At 45.3% G+C, this 13,021-nt stretch overlaps 1 protein-coding gene across 3 annotated transcripts in view; it reads left to right on the top strand.

Moving 5' to 3' along the window:
• The window catches only part of LOC117400374 (protein virilizer homolog), a 64,815-nt gene that overhangs the window by 34,736 nt on the left and 17,058 nt on the right, over nt 1-13,021 (top strand). For all 3 annotated transcript variants that reach the window (XM_034919201.2, XM_059022458.1, XM_034919204.2), the window contains exon 16: nt 1,867-2,084. In XM_034919201.2, coding sequence (XP_034775092.2) covers nt 1,867-2,084 — 218 coding nt within the window. The remainder of the gene's footprint in view (nt 1-1,866; nt 2,085-13,021) is intronic.

The raw sequence follows: 13,021 nt of genomic DNA on the forward strand, positions 1-13,021 counted from the left end.
CGAGGTTGCATGTAATTAATTCACGTGCTGGGATTCAAGTGAATAATTAATTAGTAATTGAATCCCAGCACAACAGTATAAATAGATGCACGTTTCATTCACCTGGGGTTGGGTGTTCGGTGAGTGGAGAAGAAGAAACTAAATAGTAAAACGAAAGTAAGAACGTAAATATAAGTGTTTCATTCACCGTGTTGGTTTTGTTTGTCTCTTTATTTTGGCGTGAAGTGCCGTGTCCTGTTTTGTGTTCTGTTTAAACCTTTTACTTTGTTAATAAACGCTGAGTGCTACTATTTGCACTCAGCTTCTCATCACCACCGTCTGTCTGTGTTTCTTCCGGGTCTGACGTGTCACCACTCAGCCAGCCTTGTGGCAAAGGGTCATAGAACCTCTATTTTTTTTTTTTTTTTTACTTGAAATTATAAAAATAATTAATAGAAATATGTTTTGTATTTTGCAGTTTTGTGATATCTCTGCTTGTTTTTTATATTGTTATTTTTTTTATTATTTAGTTATCCAGTGTGCTTTATAATTAAGGCCCTGTGAAAATCACAGATTTTTTTTTTTTTTTTTTTAATTCACTGCAGTGTCACAGGTAAAGTGTTGTATTTTATTATTATTATTATTTGTTTATTTAGCAGACGCCTTTATCCAAGGCGACTTACAGAGACTAGGGTGTGTGAACTATGCTTCAGCTGCAGAGTCACTTACAACAACATCTCACCCGAAAGACGGAGCACAAAGAGGTTAAGTGACTTGCTCAGGGTCACACAATGAGTCAGTGGGATTTGGACCTCCTGGTTACAAGCCCTTTTCTTTAACCACTGGACCACACAGCCTCCTTTTTGCGGAATGTCCAATTTTTCAAGAGGGATCTTTGCGCAAATAAATGCCTCTGTCAGGTCAAAATGTAATGTGTTTCGTGCTTCACGGTTTTCAGTGGAGTTTTGGAACATGGAAGTCACCGTTTTTTGTTTCTTTGCAAGTAAAGCAGTCGCGGTACTGCTCTGGATTTCCACCTTTCTCTTTCAGTGAATACTTTAATCTAAATGCCTGGGGGGGAGGTGGCGACAAATTGTATGCTAAAAAAGGGGGCGGCATATAAAAAGTTGAGGTCATGGTACTTTTTTTCGGTAGAGAAAACACTAGAATATTTTTGTCATATTACATTTACAGTATATTTTAAGGTATATTTGCGTCTAAAAACTCACTGTTTCACTGTCACCTGTTTCAGCCTATGGCCATATCAATCACAAAGATCACACACTGGACTAGAGACACACATTTTTTTCTCACATCCGTTTTACTTTCATTTAAAAAAATAAAAAAAATAAAAAAAAATAACAGCTTACCAGAGGTGTCGTTCCACTATAAATATGTACCAGGGACGCATGGATTTTGTGTTCACAAGTAATTACTGGATTGATAGAGTAAATGGTCGTAACTTGTAGCATTAAACTTGAAATTGAGATGTTTCTGTAATGCTGTAAAGGTCTTATTTACTTAATATAATAAATACATAAAAAACACAACCGTAGTCTATTGAATACGTTTCATCACAAGTATCCAGTATTTGGGTAACAAACAGCTATGCAAATGTAGGGATGCCTTCTTTGTTGGAAGTGGAAACCAGATGCAAACTAAGGCTTTTAGTGCAAAGGTGTATCTGATATGGGTGTAGGATATGCTCTTTATGTGAACTTGTGATTTACAAAAACCAATGTCATTTTTTAAAAATGTTTAAATTTAAAGTAACACATTAGTCAGTATTGAAAAAAAAAATAGATTTTAAAGTAGTCATTTAACTAGGATTGTTGTTGTTGTATAGTTTTAATATGATAAATGGATGCAAACTCTTATTTCGTTTAGGATATTGCGCTGATTGTAACCAGCCCTTCAGAGAGCTCAGTCTCGGAAACGGAGCAGCTCACCAATGCCCTCCCATCAAAGGATCTTTTGTCCACCATATGTGACAGAATGCTTGAAGCATTAACCAACACTGAGATCAGCTACACCCTAGTGCTCACCTGTATCAGGACAATGATGTTCTTAACGGAGCACCATTACGGACTCTTTTACTTAAGGAGGTAAGATTTCTGGTTTTAAATTTTTTACAATTTTTTTTTTATTAATCTGTGAAACCTACCTAAAAATAATTTTTTTAAAAAATAAACCAAAATAAACAAACAGGATTAACAGTGTTAAGAATTTAACAATTGAATAATAGTACTGCTAAGAATAATAGAGACTGCTAAGGTCCCATTGCCAGATGCAATGGGACCTTAACAGAGCCCGGAACCATATTATTGTCCAAACCAGTCCTTAAGGACTTGTTTTTATATGTTGGATATATGCGCTCGACAATAATTTGGTTAGAATCAATTTATTAAAATACAGAGTTTTAAAGACTCAAGTCAATCATCAAATGACTCGACTTGACTCGAATCCCTGCAAGCAAAGACTCGACTCGACTCCCTGGTCAAAAGAAGTGACTCGACTCGTCACGCAAAAAAGTCTCCATCTGACTCGAGTCATTGTATTTATGATGAAATCAATAACAAACTTATTTCATTTTCAATACACGCAGCTCCTCTCTAACACACGCAGTCATCTTGTCATTTTGCACATAAACAGGTTCCTGCCATGGTTGTTAAGACCGTTGCTAAGGAAATAGAAAACACCTTTCTAGCCTATAGCACCATTCTGTGATCGTAAGGTCAAGTAGCAGGGAGCCTGGGAATCAAAATGTGTAGGCAGGAAGAAGAGAGATTTCTGATCACTGATCACAGAAAATCCTGAGGAGAATAGTGATTTGAGTTTTGTCACAGACACGAAAAAAACAAAACAACACAATTAAACAACAAAACATTAACTTAAAGTTTTATGTATAAGTATATTAAAGTATAAGATGTGACGGAGAGAAAGTTTAAAAGATTAATTTGTTTTTGTACTTTTTTCAGTACAGTATTATGTTTTGTTATGCCATTAGGACTCCAACAGACACCTTTTTATTATGTTTTGTGCTTTTGTGAAACAGTATCTGTTACTAACAAATGTCTAGTTGACATTTAATGGAAAAAGACACTCCATAGCTCATCTTACACAAAGAGGAGAGATATGTAGTACAGATTCTACGTTACTTGTGAATTATATAAAACTGAATTATATAAATGACATTTAATTGCCACCAAATTTCCTTTCATTTGGTTAATGTACCTGAAACAAAACTATAAGGGAGTATCAGTGTTGAGAAGTGAGAAAATATTAGATACGTTCTTTGTTTTGTGGTATCATTCATTACTAAACACCCAACCCAATTGAGCACAGAGAAAGGGGTCTTTATACAGTGGTAAAATGTGCTTATAAATAGATCAAGGAATCAAATTCTCTAAAATGGAAAGATGAAAACAAAGCAGAAACCGTGGACTTCTAATGGTGAACATAAGTGGGGCAAGTATGACCACATTATTGTGCATCCTAATTTTGTATTTAACAGAATTTTTTTATGTATAGATGGCTAATCTCCTGTAAAACTAATCTGATTAAATCAAGATATCTTGAACTGTCAGAACTATTGACTCAAAGTGACTCAAGCCAGATTGGTGATTTGACTTGAGTTTGGCATGTCAAAGACTTGAGACTCGACTTGAATCTTTACTTCCCAGTGACTCGACTCGAGTCCCTGTTAAAATACCTAAAAAATGATCATGTTTGCATGAATGAGCAAACTTAGTTTACATACAGTAACATGCATCTCCTTTCTACTGCCCTATTAAACACCACAGTATACTATATAGAATATTGTAACGACCCGCACAATTGCATCGTTGCAGGGCTTGTTGTCTGTCCTGTTTGTCTTGTCTATCTTTTATGTTACGTGTATTGTAAGGGGAACGGGTCACGCCGTAAGTTAGCAGACCATGGGTTTGATTGGTTGAGCTGGACAGCGGCTGGAAATGAGGAGAGGATATATAAAGGGATGCATGAGTGGGGGGGGGGGGAGAAAGACAGCGAGCTGACACCCTGGGATCCTTCAAGAAACTGCTTGATGAGATTCTGGGATCAATAAGCTACTAACAACCAAACGAGCAAGATGGGTCGAATGGCCTCCTCTCATTTGTAAACTTTCTTGTGAACAGTGAGAGTGATGTAATAATAAAATGGTTTATTATTTTGGTGGCGTGAGTTTTGGCCCCTGACAGGAATTCTCAATAAACCTTAAAAATCGAGAATTCCACACACTCCCTGAGTCCTGCTTCATAAACCAGATAAAATGCTACATTGGTGTACAGAGCAGGATTTTGGAGCACTTGCCTCAGAAAATGAAGCAGGAATGGACGGAGATGGCAGTTTCACCACCACTGAGAGGAGATGAGCTGCGTTGCGGGCTGGAGGACCTTGTAGCAGAGCTGAGTGTCAGAGGGGTGCTGGAGACAAACGCCATTAGGACCAGGAACAGAGGGGAACGAATACAAGGCGGGAGCCTGCAGGGCGAAGCAGAACGAAGAGCCACGATAGCGGAGGCTGGGAGATCGGGAGATCTGCCACTTGCGCAGGGGATCAGTGCATCATCAGCGCCGACAGCGACAGCAAAGACTGAGCTGTGGAGGAAACGAAACAACGCGTCAAACGGGAGGCAATGTCACGGTGGGGCGGAAGTGGGGCAGAGCACAGGGCACTGAGCGTCCATGGAGAAAAAAGTCAAGAAGGAAGTGATGACAGCACAGGGCGCAAGAGCGACAACTGCTGCTGGATCAAAACAAAACGGCCTGCATCAACAAACCCACCTATGATGGTAAGGCCGACCAGGCGATGTTCCTAATAGAGATTGAATTAATGGCAAAATTAGAGGTATGGACTGATAAAGAAAAAACATTAGGCATTATCCCCAGCCTGACTGGAGGGGCCTTACCAAACCTCTGGTTTATTGATGTAGCTCACAGTGACAGCTATGAAAGTGTGTTGACAGAAGTGACACTTTTGTGGGGATCCGGGTAGCGCCGACCGCGGGAGGGGAGACAGAGCTAGTGCGAGTGACGGGATGCAAGGAGCAGGCTGAAGTACGGTAAAAGCAGACTGCTATGGCGGGACATCGCCATGGGAGGCGTACCAGGCCAAATTCAAGATGGCGGTGCTCAACAATGCCTAGAGCCCGACAGAGAAAGCTGGCCAGCTAGCGGCAGACCTGGACGGGAAAGTGCTGCAGGTGCTGTTAGACCTGGGCCCAGACAAGCTGGACAGTTTTATGATGTTATCGCCACATCCCTGGATTGCCGCATTGGGAGGGTAGAGCCTGCTGTCGGCCTGCGCCAACACTTGGCCACCCAAACCAGAGGCCCCGGAGAGAAGCTGGGCATGCATGCAGCAGATATCCTGTACTTGGCCCGGCAGGGGTACCCCGACTACCCACCAACCATGCAAGGGGACTTGGCTGTGGAGGCCTTTGTCTGTGGCCTGACCCCTAATGCCCTGCGCCAGCACGTCTAGCTCGCTGCCCCAACCTTCCACGAGCTTGCCATGGCCCACGCAGAATGGGTCGAGTCTGTGCTTGAGGAGGGTGAGCGTGACCGGGCCTCTGGGGGGAACCAGCGAGAGGGGAGAGAATGGACTGACCGCCCCAGGCCCACTGCACGTCAAGCCCAAGCAGAAGAGGTGGAGACTGCAGACAACCACGCCTCTCCTCCGTGGATCTCTGACCTGGCCACCCTGATCCACCCTGAACCCAGGCACCTACAGCGGTAATACCCCTCCACCGCAGCCCCACCCTCCCGCTCATCGCCAGAAAACACCAAGGGGCCCGCATGAGTGGGACAACATGGGGCCCTGCATCCTGTCTCCCATACTTACAACCATCCAGCTGCAGCCCACACAACTGGGGCCCGACCGCCAAGCTGGAGGAGGGTGGCCCCCCTCTCTCCTGAAGCCGCTGACAGCAATCCACACAGATGGGCTGTGGTAATCGGGAGAACCACAGGATTGAGGGGGTCCCCTGCACCGCCCTGGTGGACACCGACTCCACAGTGACCCTGGTCCGCCCCGATGTGCTCCCAGAGGGGGGCCGGCTGGAACCCACAACTGTCCAACTTAGCACAGTCACTGGGGAGCTGACGCCTATGAAAGGGAGGGGCAACCTGGCCATACAAGTGGCAGGGCGGACAGTACACCACCCTGTCTGGGTAGTAGCTGTTCAGGACCCCTGCATACTGGGTCTGGACTTCCTGCGCTACATGGTGGGCAACTGGACCTCTGAACCGGGACATTGCACTTACAAGGGGGCCTGGCCTTGGCCCACTCGGAGAGGCCAGCCTTTGCGCCGGGGCAGCTGGGCCGCGACCGGGACACCTTTGCTCGTCAGGGCCAGACCGCTAAGAGCGGGGAGCCAATGAGCCAGCCATACCCACTGTTACACCGCCATGGCCCACGCCACTACATGCTGGGCCGGGGGACCTCAGCCCTTCCCCGGGCCCCACCTCCACGTGCCAGTCGGGCACCACCAACCATCAGGCCGGGCTGGGGGACCTCAGCCCTCTCCTGGGCCCCACCACGCCAGCGCACAGCATTCCATCGACACGGGGCAAGCTTGGCCCATCAAGCTGCAGCCCCGCCGCCAACCACTGGCCCACCAGGAGGCTACAGGGGCGGCGCTGAAGGAGATGCAGGAGGCCGGAATCATTTAGCCCTCAGAAAGCCCCTGGATGTCCCCAGTGGTCATGGTTCCGAAGAAAGATGGCAAGTGGCACTTCTGCGTCAACTACAGGTGCCTAAATGATGTCACAGAGGACTCCTACCCCCTCCCCCTCATCGATGAGTCCCTGGATCTGGTGGCTGGGTCAAAGTGGTTCTCTACCCTTGACTTAAGGAGTGGCTACTGGCAGGTGGTCCCCGGCTGCCCGACCCAAGACTGCCTTCTCCACTGGCCGAAGGCTCTGGCAGTTCACCATGATGCCGTTCCGCCTTTGCAATACCCCCTGCAACGTTTGAGCGGGTCATGGAAAAAGTGCTGGTCAGCATGCCACCTACAGAGTGCCTGGTGTACTTGTACAACCTGCTGGTCCATGGGAGGACCTTTTAGACGGCCCTGGCCTCCCTGCGAGAAGTGCTCCGACGAGTCACAGAGGCAGGACTGAAGCCATACCCTAAAAAGTGACAGTTCCTGCGCAAGGAGGTTACCTTTCTTGGCCATCGAGTTGGAGAGGACAGCATCAGTATGGAGCCCTGCAAGGTCACAGCAGTCAGAGACTGGTCCATTCCCATCAATCCCTGCCAGCTGAGAGGCTTCCTTGGACTCATGTCTTACTATAGGAGGGTTTGTGCAGGGCTTCGCCACCGTCGCTGCCCCTTGAGTAAAGGCAAGCCCTTTGAGTGGACCCCAGAATGTCGGGAGGCATTTGACAGCCTGTAGACAGCTCTGTGTTGGCACCCCCATGCCCCCACTCCACCTTCTTGCTGGACACTGACGCGAGCAACGAAGAGATCGGAGCTGTCCTGTCGCAGCCTGGGTCAGACGGTGAGCAGGTAGTCGCATACTACAGCCGGTTGCTCAGCAAGATCGAGCGCCGGTACTGTGTGACGTGACGGGAGCTGCTGGCAGTGGTCGAATCGGTTTGCCACTTTTGCCACTACCTCCTGTGGGCTTCCCTTCACAGTGAGGATGGACCACGCAGCCCTGCAGTGGCTCCTGACCTTCAGGGAGCCGGAGGGACAGGTCGCCCGCTGGATAGAACAACTTAGAAGCATTTAAATATTCCTTCCAACATCGGGCAGGGGAGAAACACGCTATTGCAGACACCTTTCCTGCCGACCCTGTGCCCAGGAGGGCTGCACACACTGTGACCGGAGGGAACAGGAGGCCGCCAATCTGTCCTCGAAGTACAGAGCAGTGCTGTGTGCTGGTGCCAGTGGAGAGGACGGAGTGGAGGAGGCACCAGGAGGCCAGCAACAGGGGAGGTCAGATGGCAGGTGGTTGTCCCCCAAGCGCTGCTCCTGAAGACGCTCCGGTGGCTCCGACAGTCCTTCTACTGGGGGCAGTGCAGATGGTACGTCGAGGACCACTGCCGCGCTGCGACACCTGCACTGCTCAAAAAGGACCCCTGGGCCGGTCACATGCGCCCCTCCAGCAGTACCAGGTTGACGGACCCATGGAGAGGGTTGCCGTGGATCTCTTGGGGCCCCTTTCCGCACTCAGAGAAGGGGAACCGGTTCGTCCTGGTTGCCCTCGACTACTTGAAGTGGCCGGAGGTGTACACTCTGCCAGACCAGGAGCCAGAGACGGTCACCGAAGCACTGCTGGAGGGGTTCTTCAGCCGGGTCGGGATCCCCCTGGAGCTCCATTCAGACCAGGGGCGCAACATCGAGTCCCGGGTCTTTGCGGCGATGTGCCGGCACCTGGGGATCCAGAAGACCCGGAACACCCCACTTCACCCGCAGAGTGATGGATTGGTTTCAACCGCACGCTGGCCATGCAGCTGGCTGTGACCACTGCCAGCCACCAGAAAGACTGGGACACCCACCTGCCTCTTGTGTTGATGGCCTGTCGTTCAGCTGTGCAGGACTCCACTGCCTGCACTCCAGCTCTGCTCATGCTGGGTCGTGAGCTCTGCACGCCAGCGGAGATGATCTTCGGACGCTCCTCTGAAACCCCCAGTGTGCCCCCGGGTCCTGAGTGCCAGGAGGCTGCAGGACCGGCTGGAGGTAGCCCACCACTTTGCCCGGGACCAGTTGCAGGCCGCTGGTGTCAGGCAGAAGCGGAACTTGGAGCTCGGGGGCGCCACTTCAGTGCCGGGGAGCTCGTTTGGGTCTTCAGCCCCAACAGAAAGCCAGGCCGTTGCCCCAATCTGGACAGCCACTGGCTCAGGCTCTGCCAGGTCCTGGAGCGCATTGGGGAGGTAGTGTATTGTGTAGCTGCTACCTAGAGGGCGCAAGGTGGTCCTGCACCGGGACCGGCTGGCTCCCTACCTGGGATGGGACCCAGCACAGACTTACCCAGCGGCCCCTGACAGTCCCCTCCTGCCTCATGCTGATTCACCCTGCCCTGCCAGTCCCTCACCTTTTACCCCTGTTCCTGACAGCCTCAACACCCTTGGACTCTGTCAGTCCATCCACCTGTGGCTGACAGGGGACCGACACCTGTGAGTAGACCACGCCCGCAACGACATCATCGGCTTCTGGTCCATTTGAGACTTTGCCCTTCCCTCGGGGACGAGGGACTAAGGTAGGTGGGGGGTGGGGGGTGATAACAGGTCACGCAAAGGGGGACTGCAGACCATAGGTTTGATTGGTTGAGCTGGACAGCAGCAGGAAATGAGGAGAGGATATATATGGGGGTGAGAGAGAAGAACAGTGAAAGTGACAGCGAGAAGTGACTACAGCGGCAGCGAGAAAAAAAATTATAAAAGGGTTTTTTAATTTGGCATGAGTTCCAGCCCCCAACAGGAATTCTCTGTTTATTCTCAATAAACTTTAAAAATCGAGAATTCCACTGTTTCCATGAGTCTTGCTTCATAAACCAGACAAAACGCAACAATAATATTACTGCCCATCTCGTATATAACGTGCAGCCTGTGTATTACACACAAAAAGTCACACAATTTTTTTAATAGGGGGCTCGTAATTGTCGGTACAAAATGATGGTACATTGCAAATAATTGTTTACAAATAGGGATGTAACGGTTTGGATTTTCCCAAACTGAAACCTGACATTTTCATAAAATTCCAAACCAAATGATACGCACACGTTTTGTATAGTGAAAAAGCTTCGGCAGTCTCAGCACTAAGCCGGTGGCATTTTTGGGAGCTCATCGCGCACTTTTCTGCGTGTCATCCCGAGGTCCCGAACCATTGTGAAACTGGATACATAGTCAACTGGACGAAGCTGTAAAACAAGCGATAGGGATGCTTGACAGTAATTTGAGGAAGACGGTGTTTACTAAGCACCTGGATTCAAATAGTTTGTAGTGCAAATATCAGAAAGATGCTTAATTAGATGCTTCTGTGAGCATGTCAGTTTATTTTAAGGTAGCTTCATTTACTGTGCATGTATTGAAATGTGGTGTTTGTCTGACTGTTGTTGCATTCAATTCAATTGGGCCTTATCCAGAGAGTCCTGTGTAGTGTAGTAATGGACCAGCATGCTAAACAAGAACTTTGCGTTTGTTTTTGGAAGGCTGGCGACTGAGTTAAACTTTTTTTTTTTTTTAGTTGACATAAATCTATATGAAATTGAAAATGAAGTGCGTTTCCACATCAGCAACTGTTTTAAAATGCTGCCAAACATTTGTCGCTTTGAAAACCACATGTTGATTTCAATAATTTCATCATGAGCTGTAGTTCTACTTGGGCGTAATTTTCACGTGATTTTTCCCATTTCAACCGACCACAGCAACAATTGGGGTACCAATTGTTAATACATTATTCTTTCTACATTGAGTCTAGTTGTATTTGTATAATACCTGCATCCCCGTTTACAAAGATTATGTACATAAAATAATATATATATATATATATATATATATATATATATATAATATATATATATATATATATATATAATTTTAAATGTTAAAGGTATACAGACTGTCCTTTCTCAAGCTGCTTTTAAGTTTGGTATTTTTTTACATTTCTGCTGCTGGTTAACATACAGTGCTCCCTCGCTATAAGGCTGTCAGTTATAATGCTCCTACAGCATGTCCAGCAATTCCATATACTAGTGATTCATGCAATATTTCTACAGTGAATATAGTACCGGTGTTGTTCAAACTATAAACAACTTCTCAGTCTAACTTCTGTTTCTGTCTCTCCCTTTTACTACAGTTTCTGAACTGAAGAAAAGCTGCGCTGGCATTTTATAACACATACATCTTATTCAGCATTAATTTTATAACTAAATAAATATTAGGCCTATTATGTGGTTATCTTTCCTAACGTACTTACTTTTTTGCTGGGAGGAGCTGCGGCTTTCTCAGAGAGGACGCTTCAGCACCGCTCCGGCAGCCGAACCTGGGGTGAGGCCATTGCCTCGTCTGACCCGCTCTCCTTCGCACACTTGGTTTGCTTGTCTGTCGCTAATAACTGAACTCCCGTCCCGCCGTTTAGCCAAGCTATTTAGTTTAAAAACTGCTAATTAAAATGATCCATGAGTGGGAATGCTACCTTTTTTGTACAAAAACATAGCGTTGATTACATGGTGCTTTATGCATGGTTATTTCATGGAAAGTTAGATTTTTGCTTCACTATATGTGCATTAGAGGGAGTTATTTTATTATGTATTTTAGTCAGATGTGTGTGATGTGACCCGCGGCGCCCCCCCACCCCCTCCCCCGTTTTATAACGCTCTTTGGTTACAAAGCTCATAGTGTGTCCCCCGAGACCCGCATTAAAGGGAGGGAGCACTGTATTCAGTTGGTTGGACGACATAAATTTGTGTTATGGAATCGAACATACATGGTCTGATTTAGTGCAGCAAATCACCAAGTCATTCAAGGTACCTACAGTAGTTCAAAAAAATGGTGTAATCCATTATAAGTAGGGCTTCTGTTTTTCGAGTTTTATTAATTGTATTTTTCTGTGCTTATTTTTAGCTATTTTCGAGTTTAATGTAAATTGTTGTTTTTTTTCGTTTTTGATATACTGTATGAAATTAGTGTTTTCGGTTACTTTCCAAAATGCTTGAGCATTTTTTTTTCTGTCAATATATTTATAGTAGTAACTCGACAGTACTTACACACTTAAGTTGTACCTTCTTTCCTTTGCTGTCTTCCACAACGAAATCCCTATGGTCACGGGCACATTCTTCTGGGGTTTTTGTGTGTAGGCAGTTTTGTACATTTCACAACAATTCTGTTTTAAATCCTCTGTATTATTATTATTATTATTATTATTATTATTATTATTATTATTATTATTATTATTATTTCTTAGCAGACGCCCTTATCCAGGGCGACTTACAGTCGTAAACAAAAATACGTTTTAAGAATCACAGTAATAATACAATTAAAGTAAGTTACTGCTTTTCTTATGTAAATATCTGTTAACGTCTATATGTATATATGTTTCATGTTGCAATTGTGTTATTGTATTTTTCTGTGTTTGGAAGACTTCGATATTATCGATATGGAAATATGTGCAAGATATCGATATACCATTTTCATATCGATGCCCATCCCTAGAATGTAGTGTTTTTTTTAGAAAAGGTATTTTGTGAAGAAGCAAAGATCCTGTAATTCTTAATTTTAAAAGGAATTCCTAACTGCTGGTAAAGAAATTATTCATTAGAGGAATTAATTGCTTTTTGTTCAAGTCATAGCACCAGTATAAAGACAGGCACAGTAGAGCATGTGGGACGACAAATAGCATTTTTCTAAGGATTTTAAGAGAATAAGCTTGTGGAATATATTTCACACCTTACGTCCAGGCACAATGCTGGTTACCGCTCGTATCTCTGTGTGCGGCATTAAAATTCCTGCTTATCTGCTTGTGAATGACAGCAATGGGGAACACCTTTTGCCTTGAAGGCAATTTTATTTATTTATTTATTTTTTTCTGGTGGGATTTTGCCTTAATTTACAGCACACACTATTATCTCCACATTATGTAGTAATACAAAAAACTGACCTACTGTATACACATGCATATAAAAGAATATGTTGCCAGTTCATTCATAGAAACCAGATATATTCTTGTTGCTGTATTTGGAAGTAATGATGCTGGCAGTAGTAATAAAAGCTTGTATTGTGCACGTGGTTCAACCAGTTCTGATTTGCAAGCTGGATTTGTTGCATTCCTCAAACAAAAATCTCTAAAAAAGGCTTTAATTTTCATTACTATTTATTGTAAATAACCCCCTTTTTTGGTTCTTTAATCACTTCCTGATCACAGATAGGTCATTGAACATATTTTGAGCACATGAAGCAATTCGGTACCATGATGGGAAGTAACATTCATTTTTTCATTCTTTAACAGGTGTATTTTAAATCCCAACATATAACAAGCAAAGAAAGTTGCTACTGCTGTGCTCCAAAAAAAAGGA

This window comes from Acipenser ruthenus, chromosome 4 (genome assembly GCF_902713425.1).
Source record: "Acipenser ruthenus chromosome 4, fAciRut3.2 maternal haplotype, whole genome shotgun sequence".
Taxonomy (NCBI): Eukaryota; Metazoa; Chordata; class Actinopteri; order Acipenseriformes; family Acipenseridae; genus Acipenser; species Acipenser ruthenus.